Here is a 22,354-nt window from a genome sequence, read left to right as displayed (position 1 = left end):
TTCTGGCAGCCAGAGGGAGCCTGCAGCACTGTCGTGAGGAGGAAAACCGATCGCTCAAGCCTCCGGCCAGGTGACCAGGGCCAGTGAGACCCTGCCGGGCTCCCGACTCACCATCATGGCCTGCTGCACCAGGGTGTTACTGTGCTCACACATGTTCTTCAGAATCTTGTTGGCTGCGTTGTGGCGGGCTGTGGTCGTAGACTTAGAGGCCACAGTCAGGGGGTAGATGAGGGCCTGTAGCAGACACAGAGGGACACTTGCAAATGTGTGTGAAAGGGGCCTGACACTAACTTAAGGAGGACGACACAGGAAACGGGGAGTGTGACACTGAGTCTACCAGGCAGGGCTGTCACTCATTCATAAAGGCCCCTGGGGCTGCCCACGGGGTGCACCTGCCGGTGGACAGGATGGGAGGCTTGGCTCCCATTCCCCGCACTTGCGTCTCTGGAGTAGCTGTAGGAGAGGCTGAGAACTAAAGCAAAAGGTCTCTACATACCTGGGGGTGGTACCGACCAATGTCTGTGAGCAGCTGGTGAATGAGGCGTCCCACCAAGGGCCTGGGTGTATCAATTCTTGCAATGAGCTGAGGTATGACCTGTTACTCAAAAGGCACAGTTATGCAGCGTAGAGACATGGGCACAACTCTAGTTGTTTAGGGCAGTGGCCAGCTCTTGTTACTTGTTTTAGTTGGTTCTGTTGGGCACTGAACTGGTTCAGTCCCTTCAGTTCTCTAAAGAAACTAAAGAAAATTTGGAGTCTTGACCTCGGGACCCATCCCTACTTCCTCACCACTGTGCATTTAGTGCATGCTGCCTGCTCCTCCCAACACTGCGTGACTCCGAGAGACGGAGGAGGAGTGAGAGCTGGCTTGCCCTCACCTATAACCAACCAGCCTCACCTGTAACCAAGTGTCAATCTGGATCGCCTTCACCCCCTCCACTAAGGCTTCATTGACATCTGGCCAGTGGCCATAATCAAACCATAAGGTGAGGACCCTGGAAGAGAAAGAGGAGAAAGTCACAGGAAATCTAGTTTCCCAACTTTTGTCTGTTTGTTTCTCACTGTGAAGATTCTTGAGAACTGGCAGGGCCTCCCACCCGTGGCTCCGCAAGGTGTTGGCCTTGGGACCACTTGGGAGTGGGTGGGTGGGGCGGCCACAAGGCTCAACTGAGCACCAGGAGGATCATCCCGAGTGGATAATCATTTCACTCCAGATAGTGCAGAAGCAGCACCCTGGTATAAGCTCAGAAATCTAACAGATGAGCCCATGCACAGCCCAGGGATCATCTTTGCACATACAGAGTCACCTGTACGACAGTGGCAATTCAGAAACCTGATGCTCAGCCAGCTAGAGATCCCCAAAGGAGGCCGCCCTTGTCACCTGCAGCCTCTGGACTGGCTGGTTCATGCCAAATATGTAGCCTCTCAGAGTTGGCTCTAAAAGCTGAAGGGACTTCAGCAATATTGCAACAAACAGGGGAACTTCTCCTTCCCGACATAAGCAACCACACACGGAGACTTCTCCAGCCACTTCTCCCTAATCTTTGCAGGTTTCACCCACGTGGGTGGGGCCCGTCAGCTGTTGCTCTTGGATGCACTGACCCGGGTGGGGAAGGGAAAGAGGACTCGATGCCCAATTCTCGTTCTGCCATTCCCATGGCCTACCAGGGTTTCCCCTTCCGGTCCCTGCTACCTGAGCGTGTCCTGGAGGTTGTTGCCTCGTGACAAGGAGATAGAACGGAAGAAGCCCTGGACGGCGGGGACAGTGTACATCAAGAGGGTTTTGGAGAGGTCCTGCGGGAACACACGTGTTAGTGACGCTCTTGCCTCGGCTCTCTCACCTGTAAGCTGGCACAGCAGCACACCAACAGTGCCCACCTCAAAGAGCGGTAGTGAGGGTTACGTCAGGTAGTGCACGAAAGCCTTCAGGCCGGTCCCTGGCACATAGCAAGCACTCAATAAATGGCAGTGGAGCCATAACTGTTACTGTCTTGGGCTAACGGGGGCTCCCTGAGCAGGGTAGCAGGGGGTGGGGCTGCATCTCTGAGCTCACTGCCCTCAGAGCCTGCCAGCCACCTGGGTGCACTCTGAGCTGACAGCCCAAGGGGAGGAAAAAGGCTCCGACCTTATAGTAGACCTGCAGATGTGCAGGGCCACCCACGGGCACAGGTGCGGGGCCTTGGGAGGATGAGCTCACACATGGGGAAGCAGGACAAGGACCTCATTCTTCAGCCTGCGGCTATGTCAGCTCCCCAAACAGAAGTGCGTGCACAAAAGCTGTCTCCAACGACGCTACATGGCAACTAAGCAATGTTTTCTAGCTCCCTCTGGCACTTCAGAGTAAAGCCTCAGGTTCCTATGAGCCCAACGCCTAAAGTGCTCGGTGCCGGGGTGAGTCCACGGGGGAGGGAGGGAGGGCCGGCACCTCAGTGACCTTCTTCTGCAGAGGCGAGGGCGTAGGGCTGTTCTCGCTGCTCTCAGCCTCGCTCTCGCTGTTGCTGCCCTCGGTGCTCGTGGCAGTGGTGGTGGCAGCTGCTGTGCTGGTGGCAGTGGTCGTGTTGGTGATGTTGGCCCCGCTGGTGTGACGCAGCTTCTTCTTCTCGTCGCGGGCTTGGTTCTGGTGCTTGTAGTGGAGCACAGCCTCGAAGTTCATGACAGCCCACGCGTGCCAGGCCTAGGAGCAGAGTGAGGACAGACAAGGGGGCTGTGACCAACAGCAGCGGAGGGAGGCTTGGGCAACAAGGGCCAGAGGAGCCTGAGGACGGAGCTGAGGAGGAGCAGGGTGACTGCCCTTTGCGCAGAGGCCAACAGAGCAAACTTCACTTGCGTGGGACCCTGGGGGTTAGGGTATTTCGGTTCTACGTGATGTGCTTGCGCTGTGGCACATCGCTGTGTCGGGGACCGCGGGAGTGCTGTGGGGGCGGGCGCCCGAGAGGAGCAAGCTCTGGTCCTTGATCAGGGACCTTCTAATCCAGTAGGGGGCTCACTCCCAAACCTGAACAAGGCAGAAGGTGACAGAGCAATAAGAGATGGACAATGGGAAAGCCTCACAGGGGAGAGGGACTTGGGGTAGGTCTTCAGCAGCCTTCTATTGGGAGAGGAAGAAATAAGTGGAGACAGCAGTCAGGACTTCCTGGTGGGGGAAGGGTGTGTGCAAGAGAGCAGTGAGGGGAGACTCCACGGGGTCAGACCGTGGAGGGGCTGGCACGTCAGGCCCAGGAGGTCCCGTCTTGTTCTGTAGGAAATAGAGCTGTACTTTGGTGGCAGTGTACAGAACAGACGACATGAGAGGGCAGAGGTCTTAATCAGGCCACGTGCCAGTGGGGAGAGGAACACATTTAGGGCACAGGAACACTGTGGAGGGTGACCTCGCTCACCATCGGGCCCTCACACCTGGCCTGCAGCCCGCCAGAGCCTGGGATCAGTGGCGGCTTGCCGGAAGGGGCCTCCGGTGCTTGTCTGGGTAAAGGAGGAATGAGTCACACCTGTGAGGCCTGGGGCTGCAGCGAGGCTAAGGCATGGCACTGAGTGGTGGGGAGAGCAGGAGGCAGAGCCGGGTTGGGGGCCTGTGAGTCTAAAGTGATAGGAACAATGAATAATCCACTCACAGTTGGACTTTCTGGATAATCGTGAAATTCCTTTGTGTTCCTTGTTAAAAACCTTTTTTTAAAATAAAAATGTGCCCGTTTCTCCTCCTAAGCAAAGTAGATTGATCATAATTGATGTTTATTTATTTATTTAAAGACTTTATTTATTTTCAGAGAGAGGGGAGGAAGGAGAAAGAGAGGGAGAGAAGCATCAATGTATGGTTGCCTCACGTGGCCCACACATGGGGACCCAGCCCACAACCCAGGCATGTGCCCTGACTGGGAATTGAACTGCTGACCCTTTGGTTCGCAGCCTGTGCTCAGTCCACTGAGCCACACCAGCCAGGGCGACTGAGGTTTATTTGATGAGTAAGAAGTCTGCAGTGGCCCAGGTTCAGTTTACCCATACCCTCATTTACTCAACAAGTACCCCCTGTGTATCTGCTCTGTGCCAGGCACTGAGCTGGCGGACACGGTGATGAGGGGAACAGCCCCTGCACGCACAAAGGACGATACCACTGATGGCGGGCAACGGTGCACACCCAAAAGGACCTACACTAGGTAGGAAACACTAGAACTGGAATTCCTAGAAGTAGATTCTTCCTTGTGGTTTGCTTTTTTCCTAAACATTGAATGAAGAAAAGTAACCTGGTTAGGCGACAGTTCTAATTAGATAGGTTCCAGCTAATCGAGGATTTCCTGTATTTAGTTTCCAGACTTGGACCGAAGCCGTCTGTCCTAGAGAGTAATTATTGCTGACATCAGGAAATGGGCATTTTTCAGATCAGAATGAAGCATGCTTAATAAAGGTAAGATTTTTGTTGTGGACGCTTCTGGGGTCTTCAGACACAAGTCGAGCCCAGAGGGATTACTTCACAAAATATCAGCAGGCTAGGGGAGACACGGGAAAGCAAGCGGTGACATCTGCTATACCAAGAAGCTATTAGCAGGAGGCCCCTCAATGCACATGTCCAAGAACCACTCCTCTATCAGCCAGTCATACGTTTTATACATTCCCTAGTTCTCTTTATCTCCTTGAAAAGTTCCTACAACATAACAGGATGTGACCCAGAGCCTTCCAATAAAAACAGAGGAAGTTAAGTTCCTAGATGAAGAGCAAACAGGAATGGAAACAGGAAGAAGCTGGGAAGGAGCAGATGACCCAAGGGGAGATAAAGTTCCAGAGATTAATCACGTGTCCAGGAAAACACACAGCTAAGGGTCTGGAAGGCGGCAGCCACGTACATGATAAAGGTACACTAAGTCTTTCTTGTAAGGGGCCTCTGACAGCCGGTCTGCTAGCACTCAAAGAAGCAAATTCACAGCATTGGACCAGCTAACAAGCAGGGGTGCGCAGGGGCATACAGGAGCACAGAGCCGGGCCGTCTAGTGCTGGGGGGGGGGGGTACATAGGGAGGGGGCACAGCTGGGGGGCCCTGTGTCCAGTCACCTTGTACCAGTTGCGGTCATGCTCCGTGGCGGCGCTGTAGTACTGCAGGACTTTGGGGATTGTGCTCTCATTGATGCCCTGGAGGTTCAGCTGCCACTCCCCAAGTTTCAGGAAACACCTGCAACAGAGAAACAGGCCCCCTTGTGTTGCCCCCTCCTCAAAGGAGAATGAGTTATGGCGGGGGAGCACTGCAGCCTTTCTGAGGGAGTCACTGGCTCTCAGGAAGCAACAGGATGGAGCCAACAGAACTGCAAGCCACACTGAAGGAGAAAGACGGGCGTTTGGGACGCGTTTTTATGGTCTTATGTCTTCTTCTTGACAGAGGCCTTTCAATGCTAGCATAAACCAGGGACCAGGTACAGGTAGGTCTGTGTGGGCCTCTCTTCCCCAAACCCAATTTTTGTGGGTGACAGCAGTTGAGAGTAATTTCTCTTACTGCCACACGGTTTCTGCCTCACTCTCCCGTCTCCGTTCTTACAGTGACGATATTAACAGCTGGCGTGCACTGACTGCTACTCCGTCCCAGGTGCTGCTCTAAATGCTCGGCAACGTATTCTCTCCATTTATCCTCACACCGCTTCTATACCATACCGCCCTAGGGAAGAGGAGCTCTCGCTATCCCCGGTTTACACGACCACCAACTGGAAACACAGAGAGGTCAAGTAACTTGACTAAAGTCACACGTCAAATTAGCAGCACATCTAGCATTGGAAAACAAGGAGTCTAACTTGGAAGCCAGAGACCAGGAGAGAAACAGCACTTGGGTGCTCCTGGGCTGCTGAATCCTATACCAGTAAGTAGCAGAGGCTTGGGAGCAGCACGATTTGATGGCTGCCTGGGATCCTACAGGAAAAGGTGAGACGTAAGCAGCGACACTCCCATGGGCATTCCCGTGCTGCGGAGGCTGCCGGCCTGGCAGGCTGGGGTGTGGCCGGCCTGGCAGGCTGGGGTGCGACCGGCCTTGGCCAGTGGGGGCCTCACCGGGCCATGAGCTTGTGCAGCTCCTGCTTGTGCTGCTGGTCCTCGGGGGCGATGGCGTGCTGGGCCTGCTGCTGCATCGTCTGCACAAAGTGCTGCATGTGCTGGAAGGCATCGATCTGTACAGGACAAGGGCACAGGGAGCCACTTGGCATGCGGCCCAACCTCACGGGAAACGAACTACTGTTCACGTAACGGTGTGTGAGCCAACCCCTCTCCAAACAGCACGCCCTGGAGCACAGGGTCAGAACCCTGCAGGACAGGACAGGACATGGTTCTGGGGGATGGCTGCGCTTTTCGAGAAGATTCATATTTTTTCAACTCGAGTCTTAGCTCTCTCCTCTGCCAACTATAATGGCTGGTTTACTAAGCCTCAGAAAAGCTACTTGCCTGGCTATCCCAAATAACAATTCATAGGAAGCAATTTGAAACAACTGCTTACTTCACTATCAACGTACTGCCCTGGGGGAAATTAGGCTTATGGGGAATTAGTTCAAGCTAGTACAACTTTAGTATTTGTTTAAAACACTCTGGTACCATGGACACTCCAGCAGAGCAAAAACTACAGTTAAACAAAAACCTGGTAGACCCCTCAGTACCCAAATAAGAACACAGAGATGAGGTGAACACTCCTTGCATCCACGGGGGAAAGGAGGAAGTCACTAGACTAGCAGACATCCAGTGGGACCGGGTGGCCTAGCAGCCAAACCTTCAGGGCATCCTCAAGCAGTGATGTCTTTTTATGCCGTGGGATTTCATACCAAGTGAGCAGAAGGCATTTGGGTTAGGAACAGAAATTCCTGGTAAACAGGAAAACAGATTGGAAAACAGCCAAGCTAGGGAAGAGTAGAGGCAGTCAGAGATCTGGGAGTAAGTTACAAGCCATTTGTATAAACCTGCCACATCCAGACACACCAGCATCTGATAAATGGGGTCTGTGCATTTTTAAAGGTCTTTAAGGATGGAGACAGAGCATATAAACATCAAAAGCTCAAATGGAAAAAACAGTGAAATTTAAATCTACCAACGCAGGGCAGGGTGGAGGGGACACACCAGGTGGGAGAGGATGTAAAAAAGAGGCTAGGTGTTCTTTGCTGCAGAGGAGGAGGAGGGAAAAATATACTTTCAGTAAATAAGGTCAGAATGATCTTACACTAAATCATATGAATCATTTTTTTTTTCTTTTTAAAATAGAAACACGTCAATGATGATGGCCTTAAAGGAAAATGAAACTCCCTGGCTTGGCGGTCTGGACCAGCTCAGATGCTTTTCAATAAAGAAGTGACTGGCAGCAAGGGCCAAGGCTGGAGCGGCTCACTTGCAAGCTGGCCCGCGTCCATTCGGACACGTGCTGTCTTTTTCACAGTGGCACCCACACCCTGGCCACTTTCATTTTCTCCACCTGAATAAAACTTGCTCTGTTCTTACTCTGATTTGTCCTTCAGATCTTTCCTGGGTGACTCGAGAACCCGGAGGTCACCTGACATGAGAAGGGTCCCGGGGCAGGGCCAGGCCCTGGCGTGGAAGCGATCTGGTAACAAGATGAGACTCTGGAATGTGGAACCAATCTTGACTCCTGTACCATTGATCAGGGGTGTGATGGGCCATGTGTCAGGCACTTTACCTAAACTTGCATAATAACCCTCCAACAAGAAGACTTGAGAGCTGGCTCAAGAGATTCCAAAATTAAAAAAGATAAAAAAGAGCTAGGGCTAACCCAGGGCCAGAATGACGTGAGGAACAACTTATCAGGCAGCTAATCCATGCGTGAGGACAGGGCGGACACACAGATGTTCCCACCGTTAACCAGACACCTGTCTCCCCCGACATCGGCCTGCGCTGAGCTGTTACACTGCTTTGAAAAATGAACATTAGCACCCCACACCTGGAAGTGATAGCTGTCCCTTTAGTTTTTCTTCTACGAGAACTACACTGACCAGGACGAAACCTGATTAAAAAGAAAGAAAAAGAATTGGGAGGCAGTACGAAGCGATCAATCACTAGAAAGGTGAGAGAGCGCTCGTGATCGGTGTGCACGTGGAGCAGGTGAGAACTGAACTGGGAACTCTGATGCCGGAAGCTTTCAGAGCCCATGGCCGAATCACATCAGCCAAGACATAGAGTTAAAACTCTGGGAGACTCACCAAGGCGCCGAACAAAAAACAAGTAGCCCAAACTGGGGAGGCTGGGTATTAGTTTGGATTTGAAGCCCAATATTAAGTTTAGGAGGTTTATCCAGCATGGGAGAATCTAATATTTCTCTGCTTTGTGGCATGGAGGCAATTTATTTTCAAGGAAATAAAAATCTATTAAAAACGATTTCTTTTTTCCATTCCCAGGAAGTGAGAGGGGAAAAATGATTCTTTCTCCTTATAGATGCGGAACTGGTCACTAAGAGGAAGACGCTTCTCTCTGCTCCAGCTTTCAAGCTGGGCACAGTATTCCCGAGTTTTGACTGCCTGGCGGTCTACGGGCAAGACGATGATCTAAGCTTAGTGAAATTTCACGAAAGGGCCAGGCTGCCACTGAAGTCTGTGAAGCATTCCGGCTGGGAAAACACTGTACACATACCTGTTGCCTATGCCTTCCTATGCAACAGGGTCTGCTCTCCCCCAGACTTTTCACCTGCCTTAGGTAAGGCAGAGAGAACCCTCATTGACAGTGGAGGAATGTAAAGCTCAGGGAAGGAAAGTGACTGTTCACTCACACAATTATTACTAAGCAGTCAGTTTTCTTCCGGCAACTCCTGGACTCTCAAGAAGACGTGACATATTTAGCTCTGGGCTTGAAGTTCAAGCGCCTAACTTTAAATAGGTTTCTAAATTTTTATCCTTGTGGTTTTATGCCTCCCACCAGAATCTGGGCTCCTAAGAAAAGGCCTTAATCTGTGGTCAGTTAAAGAAGCCACTCCCTGGTTGAGATATTAGCCAAGGGTTCTTTCTGCCTGCCCTGGGCAAGACATTCAAAGACTTAGAGGCTCGGGAGGGAGGAGACCAGACTACATTCAGATCCAGCACCTTCTGTTTTTCTCATCTGCCTGGAGGAAGGTCGGGCTTTGAATCAGAAATGCTTTGGCTTGGAAGGCTTACAGAGACTAAAAAAACACAAACCAAAACAAAACAAAACCCCCAACTGCCCATTTGGAGGAAGGAACCCGGCCCATTACTCCTGAAGTAAACCCTGAGGACACAGTGCCTGGGTGCAGGGGCCGGCCCTCCCACTTGCGGTGTCCATCTCGGCCACAGGGTCAACCGCTCACAAAAGGAGTCAATTTCTAGACCCAGGCCAAGGGGTACGCCTTCGGCAGAGACACAGCTGATTTTATCACCTCTCTCCACAGCCGAGGCCCCTGTGGCTGCCTCGCATTCCTCTCTCACCACAGGCCCACCGCGGGGACTCCCTCCTCTGTCCGGGAAGGAGAAGGATGCAGGAGCCAAAGCAGGTGCTCGTTTTGCCTCCAGAGTACACTTCCTGACAGCCGTCCTCAGCATCCAGCATCCGGGAAGACTGCTGAATACCACTAAAACCCCCACCCGGAGGAGCCACACCTCTTTCCCAAGGACAGCCTGTAAATAAAGAGGAATTCTACACTGGCTAGAGAAGACTTTCCCCACTGGTTTCAGCATTCCACTCTGGGGGTTGTTGCTTTTTGAATCCCAAATTGATGATAGGAAAGGAGACGGGAAGTCTGAGAAACCACACAGGCCCTGTGGAAGCTCCAGGCAGGGTTTTCACAAGTGTGCTGACCAGCCGTCTTCTCTGAGGGGCAGGAACTGGCTGTTCCTATGCAGCAGCACATCCTGGCTGCTAACGTAACCGTGGTTACACTCACTGGTTTGATCAATGGTGTACGTGCATCTCCCTGGACATGATTCCCTCTCTGAAACCAGGCCAAAGAGCTTCCTAACAGGAGCAACCCCCTGACACAACGGTTTGCATGCCGTCGGCCTTGAGGAGGCGGTGAGAGGCAGAATCTTGGCCCGCTGTTGAAAGCATGCACATACAGACCTTGCGAGCACTCTTCCACATGTTTTTCATGTAGGCGTAGGTCACCTGAGGGTGTCCTGTTGGCAGAGGATGGTCAAGTTGCCGAGATGGATCAACTCCCAGGAGCAACACTAAGGTTTTATGAGCAAGAGCCTTCAAAACAAGAGCGGTCAGGGTATAAACAGGCCTGGACTCAGGGCACACTCCCTCTTCAGCCTCCCCCGCCACCCAGGGTGGGGCGGGCACTCACCAGCCTGCCGCTCTTGCCACACAGGCTTGCATACTTGAGCCAGGTCCTCATGTCCTCGTGGGGGCTGACCACAAGGGACCGCACCATGAGGATTTTCTGCCAGTCCTCCACGATGCGCTGGCAGCCCTGGAACATCACAAGTGGGGATTAGATGGGGCCTCTGCTATATCTTAACCCCCACGAGTGAGAGGAAGACCACCATGAAACAATAAAGAGACTCATTTTTATAATCTCGGCTTTCTCAGGGGAAGGGTACTGTGACTGAAACTCCCGTGCGGGGCTTCCCAAAATTTGAGGAGCAGAACATGGACTCTGGAGCTTGAACGCTGACTCTGCCACTTACTATCTACGTGACCTTGGACGTGTTAGTTAGCTTCTCTGTGACTGATCTGTAAAACGGGATAAAAACAGCACCAACTTCATAGGGCTATGGTGAGGGTTCAAGGAATTAAATTATTTAAGTTTCTTTTCTGAATTAAAAATAATGCATTGTTAACTTTATTATTTTTTTTTTGCTTTCGTTTCTCTGGTTGAAGATGACTATCACTGACAAATCCAATTTAAAATATACCATTCAAAATTCAAAAAACTAAGTGTAAGAGAAGTTTAAATAATTAAAATTTCAAGTGATGTCTGTAAGCTGGTGGCACTTACATTTCTGAAGTTATTAACGCCTGTCCCTGCGCTAAGACTTTTGTCCTCGTTTATGCTTAGTCTTTCCTCTTCCTATTTGTTTGTCTCAGATCAAACAGTGCCTGGAGAAGGGGAAGTGCCTTACTCATTTACACATATAAATTCTTCTTAACTAAAAAAGAGTGACTTAGTCATTGTCAAAGGGGCTAATTTTGTATTCAAGGACTTCTGAGGGGAAGGTGGGCCTCTCCGCTTCCACCTCCACTAGTAAGTGGTTGGACTCGGACAAGCCATCAGGAGATGGGTTTGAGACCCCTCGCTTCAGCGGTGAATTCCATGACACCAAACAAGCCGTCCTCTGCGGAAGTCAGTCTACAAGTCTGGGAGCAATGGCGGTAGGCTTTTCAACGAGACAGGACAGACTGAGCCTGAACAAAGACCCCAAGACGCAATGCCAGTGAGGCCGACCTCTCACACTGCCCGAGGGAGACGCTGGCTGGCAATTTCAGTCTAGATGACCTGGCCAGAGAGGCAGTCTTCCTGCCTGGCAGTTCGGTGAGTGTTTCGACAGCAAGCCATCCGTGAGAGCCAAATTCCTACCACAAACTTAATGCTTCATTTTTCAGGCCTTGGACTATATCTTTCCATCCCATTAAGTGTCACAACAGTGAGTTGAAAAGTTAGAAAAAAAGTAAAAAGTGTACTGAGTGAGTGTTTTGATGACTCCTCACCATCTGCTAGTTTCTCCCAGATGCTGAAATAATGTTGCCCCCGTCAGGCAAGAAAAACGTCTTATCTGGAGATAGGAAAGTCACGCAGGCTTGAAATGATGACAGCGTCTTGGACACAGTAAAGACAGACATGGGTCTCCCCTCCCCAAGACTCTGGACCACTCTCCTTCCAAGTCTCTCATTGGATTAAGTTCCACTCATTACAATGGCAGAAGGTTATCAGATCTCTGGTTTGGAAACTGTTCATCATTACAGGCACTGAAAAAACCAGCGTGTGTGCAAGTCAAGTGGGCAGCGCTTGTCCTGGTGTCCAGCAGACAATTTTCCATCACAACATTCAGTGGGTATTTCATAACTGCTAGTAAGACGTGGGGGGAACTGCATGTGCTTGTGCAGAGCGTAAACGACTCCTGTGTTCGTGGATGAGCGCCTGCCCGCTGCGCTTTCCTTTCCGGTGGAATGCGCCCTGAGCCACTGAGACAGGAATGCGGCTGGGACGCAACAGGCTTTGTCACAGCCTCCTGAAAAGCCTGGAAGCACAAACTCTGACTGGTCTGAAGACAGAATATGGAATTAGGTGTGGACTGAGCCAAGAGGAAGCAGTTTAAAATTGAGAAGGTTGCTTATGACAAGGAGGGGGACAAGCGGCTTTGGAAGGAAGGGCTTTCTCTTGCTGATGAACTTCCCTCCTACCCACCCAACGGCTGGGAGAGCTGTCCTTTCCAAGAACACTTAAGGCCGCTGACTCCGAGATCTGGACTCGACGGCTCCTCATGCGAAAGTGATCGGAATGTACAATGAAAACACTGATGGAAGACTTGGAAAAGTTTCTCTAGGACGGGAAACTTCAGTGGAAAAACGTCTGAATAGAGATCATGGGATGACCATGACCTGAGGAACTGTACGTGGCAGGCCGTGGTCAGGGAGAACATCAGGCAAGCCCACCGAAAGAGCTGGACGCAGGTGGCCAGCGACTGCTTTCGAGCCGAGGTGCTCAGAGCTGGCTGCGTATGGAATCCCCTGGGGAGGCTCAGAAGTTACTGATGCTGGCCTGTCCCCAGGAGTTCTGATTTATTTGGTCTGGGAAGTGGCCTGGGTATCTGAATTCTTCAAAGCTCCCCAGATCATGCTACTGTGCAGCTAAAATCGAGAGCCGCTGATTTTGAGGTTAAGATTCTCAACTGGCGGGCTGTGTCACTTATCAAAGACTTTTTTTTATTCCTAGAGAAGAATAAAAGGAGACTGGGAAATTGGTCACCCTCACAGCTGAAGGCTCAGCTGAAAAGCCTGGGAGTAGGGGTGCCCAACCTTTGGTGGCGCCTGCAAAGAGGAGTTGTCTTGGGCCACACATTAAATACATTGTGACATGTGATCACAGACAAATCTCATAATGTTTTAGGTAAATTTACGATTTTGTGTTGGGCTGCGTTCACAGCCATCCCGAACCGCATGCGGCCCGCGCGCCGCAGGCTGGACCCCGCTGCGTTGGTTGCGGCAAACTGGCCAGTGAGGAGGCAGGAAGCGTGTGCTGAGTGAAACAGGAGAGGGAGGTGGCTGCTATTCGGGCTTCCCACCAGGCTCACCTGCAGCCTCTCCCACCAGATCTGGCGGATGATCTCACGTCGCTCGGGGACAAGTTTGTACTGGATCACCTCCTCCAGCTCGGACAGCATGTGGCAGGAAACCATGGCCTGATGAAAGCAAATCACATTCTAACATAATGTGTGCGAAGCATCCGAGAGCCAGGGGTCACCTCAGTCATTTCTTCTGGTGCAGGCTATCTGCCGAGAACACGCAGGCAGGTGCCCAGCAGCCTGTGAGCCCTCGGTCGCCCACTCTGGAAAACCCGCTGAAAAGGGCCTCTGAAACAACAACAGGGGAATATCCGATACTCACCCCATATGCCCGACTGTAGCTCTCTCCTGCCATAGCGGTTAACTCGGCATCCAGCAGGTCCCTGGCTTTGTCGACACACTAGGAGAGAAACAGGAACCCCCCTGGAACTGAGCTTTGGACTTGGGAGCTGAGGGTAGTGCTGTTATTTTCTGGCTTCTCAATGAGCTGTGACGTTATCTGTCCCACTTAAATTCCAATGATGAAGAGAAAAATTCACCAAAGAAGGGAAGGAACCTCTTCCCAGATCTGAGTGGCTGGAGAAGCACACTATCTCATTTCTTGGAAAAGGCAGAAATGTACGGCAGCCAAAAGCCTCGCATATATGATAACACCCAAAGTCTTGGGTAACAGGGAGGGGAGAGGTGTGCTTAGAATCACCGCGCTCTTGCAGCTCAAGAGGACGACTTGGGGGTCTACCTGCTGCCCACGTGTCCTACCGGGCACGTCTGTGAACATGGAGTGTGTAAGCAACGGCTCCTGGGGCTCATCTCTGACTTGAAAGCACCTCGTCCTCACGGGACAGTGCCTCTGACACTGGCAGAGGAATGCCTGGCCCTCCCTGTGTGAAAACGGGAGCCCCTGGGTGGGTGCTGTGCACGGCCCCGGTCTCAGCTCTCGTCGTGCGGAGCAGAGCCCCAGGGTGGGCACTGGGACCGCAGCTGCAGTCCTTCCTCTGTGCTTCGCCTGTTAAAAACCTGTCATGCCGAGCTCTCCCTGGTTTGAACGTTTAAGGTTAATTATTGTGCCCCCACCCCTGAAGTGCTCAGGTCGTTTACCCAAGCACCCCATTCAAGACGGCCTGGTGCCCGACGGGTGGGTGCGATTACTTCATTACTTTACTCAGCAAGTCAGCACAGGGTTTTCAGATAAAGCGCCGGCTTTCCTGGAAGGTCATTGACGTGTGACACACTGGAAGAGCCGGAAGAAACCCGTGGCTGACTTCTGCTGTGGTGGAGGGCGCCTGATGAAATGGACCGTCTCTCTCTACTACCAGGAACACTCAGGCAAGGCAGTAACAAGGATGCCACGGTGGCCCAAGAGGCTACCTCTACAAGCAATCTGGACGGTCATTTCCAGAACACCCCAACTACGGCGCTGGCAGCCTTCTTCTCACTGTGCACTTTGCTCCAAAACCTCCCAGTGAATTCATGGAGCCGAACCCAGAGCCGAGTACCACGGCCGATCTGCACAGGCGCCGTGTGCCAAGGAGCTGCAGGCCACGCACAGTTGCCTTCTCTTTGCTAGGTGGTCTGGGTGAGTGTGGCTTTTACCTGCTGTGCCAGGGAGAAGAGGTCCTGGTGTAGTGCAAGCACGGCTCTGTAAAATGCTCCATCGTGGGTGTCCCGAGGGATCATACAGGTGTACTCCTCCATGCTGTCCCACTGACCTACAGAGAGAGGGGGAGGGAGAGGGAGAGAGAAAGGGAGAGGGAAGAGAAGACAGACAGACAGAGAGAAGCATTAGGGCAGTCAACCTGCTGGGATAAAGGCAGGTTGACCACCAGCAGGCCTTGTCATTGTTTGAGCCCACGCACTTAGCTTGGGGCTCAAACAAGACAAACGTGAGCCTGATGGACCAAAACCCTGCAGAGACCCCCATACCCTGTGGGGCCAGCGAGCCAATCTCACAAACAAAGCCACATCTGTGTCCCAAACACAGGCCTCCACTGCTGTCCAGAGAGCTCCGTCAAAGATGGGAGAAACGGCAGGAGGCGTGTCAGGCGGGTTTGATGCAGTACCTCGCTAACCTGGAGAACTCTCAGGTTTCTCTGGGTGAGACCGGACGGCTTTCCTCCTTACTAGTGAAGCATCTGAGTTCAATAGTATGTTGGAAATTACATTTTCCCCTTAACAACTGAAAATGGCCATTACCCAGACACGGGACAGGATTAGACAAGTAGTTTGCCCATTTCACTCTGGCAGTACCTTTGCCTCAGAAGGAGGAGATAAATATTTTAAGAGGCTCTATTATAACAGAAAGATGGGCTAGGCCATGGTGCAGTAGACTCTGTGTCACGGCCGACTGGGAGAATGGCTACGGCCAGGAATGCAGGTGGAGCGGCTTCCCCAGGTGGGGTAAGCGGGTATCGAATGCCAGGGCTTCCAAGACCACATGCAGAAAAGACTTCGGCTTCACTAGCAGCAAACTGCAGGGCTGCCAATTTTATAAGGCGTTTTCCTGCCGTTCACGCCAGTCCAGCAGCTCATCCATTCTCAGTGCCTCTGGGCAAATGCAAAATAGCAAACAATGACTCCTCAGGAAGCAATTTATTTTTGAAAAATGTTTTGGATCTAGCCCAGAGCTTGGGAAAGGACAGGATATAAGCTCTGTGACTCAGGAGGGATAGAGTGCAGGAAGGTGGTTACGTAACCTTCCTCTGGACTCGATGGCTGAAGCCTTTCATCCTATGGATCCTTTCCCCTCTTACTAGGAACATCGCTGGAACAGATGCGGGGGCCTGGTGTCAGAAACCTACAGTCTGTGAGGATTAAAAGGGAACCTTTGCTTTTAAAGACTTGGGGAGAGGCGGTAAGGTGGGCGAATGTTGGGCAGCAAGGAGGAGAAGAGAGAAAACAAAATTGTCAAAATGTTTATAATTGAAAGAGACAGTGAAAGGCATGTGGGGGTTCATTATATTATTTTATTCAGTTTTCTGGTGTTCATTATATTATTTTATTCAGTTTTATGCATGTTGGGAAAGGTATGAAATAAAAGTAGACAGCTATCTTCTCTACTCTTGCTTGGGCTAAAGACATGATGAGTGGAGCTCCAGCAACCATACTGGGTCACGAGGTGGACTTGAACAGACAGGCCCCACTCTGCAAGGCAGAAATATGGAAAAGGGCTAATGACAGTCGAGTCAGAATACTAGTCTGGGAATTCCTATCTCGAGATTTCATTCATGAGAGAGAAAATAAACCAGTAACCTGGTTCAGACAAGAACCCCAAACACACCTCACTACATATCTTAATTGCAACGCTCGCTCACTGTGTTCCTTGGCTTCCCTGTGAAAAGCCATTTTCACCCCCGTCTAACAAGTTAGTCAAAATCCTTAGGTAGAGACAGCTGGAAGAGACAGGAGGGAATATAGACTGTTGGACACTTTTGCAGACCTGACATCCTGCCCGCAGCCATACTTTCGGATGCGAGCACCCAGCCTCACCTGCCCACACTGACTGGGGTGCTTAGGAGGAAGCCTTACCTAAACCCCAGGCAGCGGCAGCAGCCATCCGGGCCATCTTGGCTTGGGTCTCATCATTGACCAGGGTCCACTTTTCACAGCATTGCTGGTGCAGCTGCCCCCTGCACAAAAAGAATTAGACAGTTGAGTTCACTGAAATCACCTCTGTAACCTGTTGCTCTTTTGCCCTCTTGGGTTAGCTGGGGGGCCACAGAGGAACTGGATGAGAGGGGCCTGCCTTGAACCGGGAGCCTTTAAAGAAAAAGCACTTTGACTGGGCCCCCCGATAGAAAAGTGATTGGCAGTCTGCTGTTCCTATGGCCTGGTACTCATAATCTGTCTGAGAGCAAGGTTGTCAAAGATGGGGACCATGTCTCCCTCGGTGTGACGTGAAATGTCCTCAACATCTGGCCCCCTCCGTAACTATTAAATGACGCCCCTCTCGTGTCAACGGTTTCCAGCTCCGTCCCTTCGGCAGGCCTACAGAGAAAGCCACCTGAAGAGAGACACGCCCGGGCACTCATTTTGGGCTCAAAGCTGGAGGGAGAACTGGCCCTTAGAAGTGTTACACAAGCGGCCGCAGGCTGAGATGCAGCCAGTCTGCCCCGAAGGGAGAGGCTCCTCAACGGTCACCTCTGCCCGAAACCCAGACGCTGCTTGTTCACAGAGTTTTGCACAGTTACGACGAGTGTGGCTCCGGACCGTGAGATACTGGGATTACGAGTGGTGCTCCACAGGCTCCAGTACTCACGGAGAGGGGGGCCCTCTCAAGAACAGAGACGCCCTCGTGGCAGTGGCGACAGCCGCCTCCCACGTGCACTTCCGAACGGAGAGAAATAAAACTCTGCTCCTGAGCAGATACAAGCCCTGCTTTCACGTCAGCTTCAAGACTCGGCTCCGAGACTCCTCAGTCTTCCCTGTCTTCTGACAGAGATGCTGCAGGGCGTTTTAACTTGGTACTGGGAGTGAGGGCAAGTCCCCAGTGGCGCAGCTCCGAAGCCTCATGGGCAGCATGGGTTGGGGCTGGAGACAAACATGCTGACTGGTGACTACATCTAGGAGAACAGTTCAGGCCCATGATCCAGAATCGGGGCACAGCAGCCACTAACAGCACATCTTTCTGGCACGTGATTAAGAGAGGCAGGGACACAAGCATTCTAACTCAACACACAGCCAAGATCAAAGAGGAAGAGGAACTGGGCAGCCCCACCCCACCCACACACTGAAGCAGCTCCGTGCCAGAAGCAGGGTGGGCCTAGAGGCCTTCACTGCTGCTGGGCCCCGCTGGGGCTACGCTCAGAACAGCAGCGCTCCAGCCGTCCTGTGCGTCGGAACCCCCGCAGGGCTCCTTCAACGGCACTGCTCGGTGCCTGTCCTGAGTTCCTGATCCGGGAGGCCTGCACAGGCCGATGCTGTGGCACCGGGGCCTCAGTGTGAGAACCACCTGCTCAGGGCACAGGGATATGCCCTCTGGGCAGTGTCTTTGTTGGGGTCTGGTCTGGAGGTAGAAAAGAAAGCTACATGGTTTCCAAATGGTTCTTTCAACCCAAGAATTCAATTTTTTTTCCCCAAATACAAGCGCAAGTTCATTTAGAAAGTCACAGAGGTAGAAAAAGTGAGCCAGCTGGGCTGTGTGGGCTCAGGAAACAAGTTCCAGAGGCAAAAGAAGGGCCGGTGGAGCAAAGGGGACACCTTGAGGGAAGAGGTGGGGAAAGTAGAACTCAAATTTTTATAGTTCCTTGACACAAGCGATTCAGCACCCCTCTAGTCCTTTGCCGGGACCACCCCTTCCTGTGCCATGGGTCTAAGAATCAGCTTGCTTTTCATTCAGAGACAGGGAGCAAGCTCAGTGTGGAACACCAGGAACCATTACCCCGAGGGGCAAGGCAGGAGCAGTGCAGGGCGGCACCCCAGAAAGGAGATCCTGACAGTGAACACAGGTGCCTTCAAGCTGCGGCTGTCACAGCTGTCAGAACTCTGCCCAGGGCGGGGGGCGGGGTTCCTCTTTTGGAGGAACCAAATAAACATTTGCTACAAATCAGAATGCAGAATATACTGAGTCCTGACTCTCAAAGGCAGTGGGGGGAGAACAACATCAAACAAATCCAAAACGTGAGACTGTGGGGTGAACCCCTCCCACTGCACACCAGGGAAGGCCAGGGAAGAGCCCCACCCCCGGGGCTTGGTCTTTCCCACCTAGGGTGGCCGCAAAAAGCTTAGCAAGTGTTCTTTCATTTGGAACACCTGAGTGGTTGGCTGACGCCCAAATAATCTGTTCTCAAGGACCCAGGGGCCATGTGAGGGACAGTGTGGGGCGGGAGTTCCCCGAGGTTCACTCTGGCTGCAGGTGTGGCTGTGTGCAGACTGGGGCTGGGGGGCTGACTCTTGCGTTAGCATCCTGGAGGTAGATGAGTGTGGGGACGGGTGAGTCTTAGCTCAGTGGCAGCCCTAGATCATGCCTGATGCCACCTCTGGCGAACACCTGCCTCAGGCATATTCAGGATACACACTCAAAGCAACAGCAACTGGGAAACTGCACTCTGCATATAACTGACTGAACGAGCCATGTAAGAAGCCGACATATAATCAGGAAAAGACTTATGCTTCTTTCATCTCTTTTTAAAATCTTTAAGTCTGCTGCATTCTTAAATCCCTTGGTCAGCATCACTGGCCACTTTTGCTTTATAGCTAATTATAAAACGGGAACGCACCCAAGAGATCAGAGGCAAATGGGACCAAGTAGTGCAGCGTCAGGAGGCCTGGATCGCTGTGCTCTTGGGAGACCTCCAGACGGCCGTGTCAACTTCTGTGACTCAGTTTCCCAACAGTCACACAGGCAGACCAGAAAAAACTGCATCTGAAGTCTCTTCTAACACATCCGAGCTGTCCCTACTTAGCCCATCTAAGGAACGTAGTTGTCTTTAATTCAGAAGAGGCAGGCAGGGGAAGGGACCAGGAAAGGTTTCAGATGAGGGACAGGAAGCTCAGGCAGACCTTGAAATACGGGGAGGATTTAAAAAACAAGACAAAGGAGCAGAAGAAAAGGCGGGCGATTCAGGAAACTGAATGGATGAGTACAGAGAAAAAAAGAAATTCTGTGGGGTTTGGAGAAGAGCGAGCAGTCTGGCCAGAGCGCAGATCATGAGGCAGAGGCACCGAGAGACGGGCTGGAGAAGTGAGCTGAGATTGCAACAGGAGAGACTTTGACGAGGCTGTGACATTTACCCGGGATCACTGGAGGAATTGATTATAGAGTTGAATTTTAAGAATGTTTGCATTGTTTTTTTAATCTTCCTCTTAACAACATGTGGTTGTGTGATAACCAATCTGAAAGTTGAAGAAAATTGTTTTTGAAGTGAGGTGGCTAGTTCTTGTTAACATTCTTTTCCGTAGAAGATTCCACAGTGACGGGCATGCTCTGTACCTGCCCTGTTCAGTGCGGCAGCCACGAGCAGCCCTGGCTCCTGAGCACTTGGAATGTGGCTAGTGTGCCTGGATATTTAATTTCATTTAATTTAAAGGAGCCATATCTGGCTAGTGGACACTGTATCGGGCAGTAGAGTTTAGACACCTGTTGGACATAAAAAACCCAGCTTTAGTTCCACAAACTGACGGAGCGGATTCGATGGAATATACTTCCTCAATTTGCTGGCTAAGTGAATATGGAATGCGAATTATGAAAATAAATAGTATCTCCCTATTAATGGCTAAACCAGACAAACCAATTTCAAATAACTTTAGATCACCTGTATATATGTGACCCAATGCCTAAGGCTATATTCATTGACATTAAGCTTTCATGTACTACATTACATCACCTTTTATTTGTGAAACATAACTTTATATTAAGAAATAAAAATAGCAATCATTTACCAAAAAATCTGTAACTAGGTGTAGCGAGAGATCATTCTTTTTAGAAGTCTTACTTTGATTTTTCAATAGTATTTTTCAAACTTTCTGAGGTATAAAATTTTTAAACAAGTCAGAATTTGCCTGTATCAAAGAGACTGGCGTCTACTGATGCAATGGAATATCACGTAGTCTTTAAAAAGACGAGGCAGCACCTTTGGTGCTGATGTGTAACAGCGGTCCAGAGCTGCCAAGTGAAAACCAGGCGCGGAGCACACCGCCACACTGCAGTGCACGCGCGGGTCTCCCCGGGGAGTCTGCACAAGGCCCCGGTCTCCGGGTCTCCGTGCCGGGAAGTCTGAGCGGCTGAGGGACAAGGACAGCACTTGGTTTTCACAGGTCTGTCACTGTTTTGTGCTCCTGAAATTTGTGCTATGTGCATATTACCTTTTCAAATAATAATGCTTTAAAAAAATGAATATAAAAATGTAGATGAACAAAAAGCCTTCAGCCCTGGCCGAGTGGCTCCAGCTGGTTGGAGCATCATCCCATACACCAAAAGGTCGCGGGCTCGGTCCTTAGTTGGGGCACATACAGGAGGCAACCAATTGATGTTTCTCTCCTCTCTCCCTTGTTCTCTCTCTAAAATCACTAATCAAAAATATCTTTGGATGAGGATTAAAAAAAATAAATTGAAAAAGGATCAAAGGAATGCTTCTGATATTCGCTAAAAAATAAAGGAAGGAAGGAAGGGAGGAGGGAGGAGGGAGGAAGGGAGGAAGGGAGGGTCTGCAGGGACCAAAGTTCAATGTGCAGGTCCAAATGCTTTGGCACAGGCCCACAGAATTCTATCTACCCCAGACGACTCCTCGGGGGCCTCGTTCGGGGATCCGTAGGCTCTGGGTTCATGAGGCCTCTGAGGAGCTCTGGACACCCCAGCCTCACCTTCACTCCGGAGGCTCAGACCGTAATGTCTTTCTCTCCCCGACTTCTGCATCTCCTAAGCCTCCAAAGCCCATCGATGCCACCTCCTAAACTTCTCTGGACCCAGCCCTCTCCATCCCCACTGCCCTCAGCCTTCCTTCTCTGCCACCATCCCCTCTCCCCTCGATGGCCTTTGAACTGGTCTTGCCCTCTCCTCTTTGGCAGTCCTTCAACACACTCTCCAGCGTGCTCCTACAGGGTTCTTTTTATAAAATAAACCCATCAATCGTGGCTCTCCAAATACTTGGATGGCTGCCCCATAGCCATCAGGTTCAAGTCCAAACTACTAACCTTAGGAGTCTATTAGTCTATTAGCCCCACATGCTAGGGTGCCCACCTGCATCTCCTGCGTCATCTTTTACTTCTTTTGCTACATCACCCCGACCCTCCAGCCATACTGAACTTTCAGAACCCTGAACATACTGTGCTTGCTCCTCCTCACTGTACAGGTCCAAGTTAGGTATCACTCCCCACTGGAAGCCTTCTAGAGCCTTTGGAGCCTGGATCAGGGCCCTTATTTCCCACAGCTCCCTGGGCTTCCCCGTGTAACTGTATTCCTCTGTATTACAGTGGCCTGGCTGTCCGCTCCGTAGGCTCGGGGAAGGCAGGGGCTGCGTCTGTCATGGTCATGTACGTGTCCTCAGGGCCTGCAGGACACTGGCAGTGAGTGAGTGCTCAGTAATCACCAGTTGAACGGATGAATGGGGCATCCGCGGGCAACAGAAAGTCAGACACTCTACTCATGGGACGGGTGTGTGGCATTTCAACTACTTAACACCACAGTCAAACGACTGAACGAATGGAGTACAGCCTCTTGTTCTAACTGT

General features: G+C 51.4%; 1 protein-coding gene across 2 annotated transcripts in view; it reads right to left on the bottom strand.

The window, feature by feature from the left end:
• MTOR (mechanistic target of rapamycin kinase) overlaps window positions 1–22,354 on the bottom strand; it is a 108,841-nt gene that overhangs the window by 15,499 nt on the left and 70,988 nt on the right. Inside the window, exons 31-43 of one of the 2 annotated variants that reach the window (XM_024554227.3) lie at window positions 16,716–16,816; window positions 14,784–14,899; window positions 13,513–13,590; window positions 13,200–13,307; window positions 10,253–10,378; window positions 10,024–10,155; window positions 6,019–6,134; window positions 5,038–5,155; window positions 2,426–2,674; window positions 1,694–1,794; window positions 899–995; window positions 497–595; window positions 112–234 (exon numbers count right to left, since the gene is read on the bottom strand). In XM_024554227.3, coding sequence (XP_024409995.2) covers window positions 112–234; window positions 497–595; window positions 899–995; window positions 1,694–1,794; window positions 2,426–2,674; window positions 5,038–5,155; window positions 6,019–6,134; window positions 10,024–10,155; window positions 10,253–10,378; window positions 13,200–13,307; window positions 13,513–13,590; window positions 14,784–14,899; window positions 16,716–16,816 — 1,564 coding nt within the window. The remainder of the gene's footprint in view (window positions 1–111; window positions 235–496; window positions 596–898; window positions 996–1,693; window positions 1,795–2,425; window positions 2,675–5,037; window positions 5,156–6,018; window positions 6,135–10,023; window positions 10,156–10,252; window positions 10,379–13,199; window positions 13,308–13,512; window positions 13,591–14,783; window positions 14,900–16,715; window positions 16,817–22,354) is intronic. The other variant, XM_045190519.2, reaches the window with a different exon arrangement.

The sequence above is a fragment of the Desmodus rotundus genome, unplaced genomic scaffold, assembly GCF_022682495.2.
Source record: "Desmodus rotundus isolate HL8 unplaced genomic scaffold, HLdesRot8A.1 manual_scaffold_177, whole genome shotgun sequence".
In the NCBI taxonomy this organism is placed as follows: domain Eukaryota; kingdom Metazoa; phylum Chordata; class Mammalia; order Chiroptera; family Phyllostomidae; genus Desmodus; species Desmodus rotundus.
Note: the sequence above shows the minus strand (reverse complement) of the source record. Positions and strands in the feature narration are given on the sequence as shown.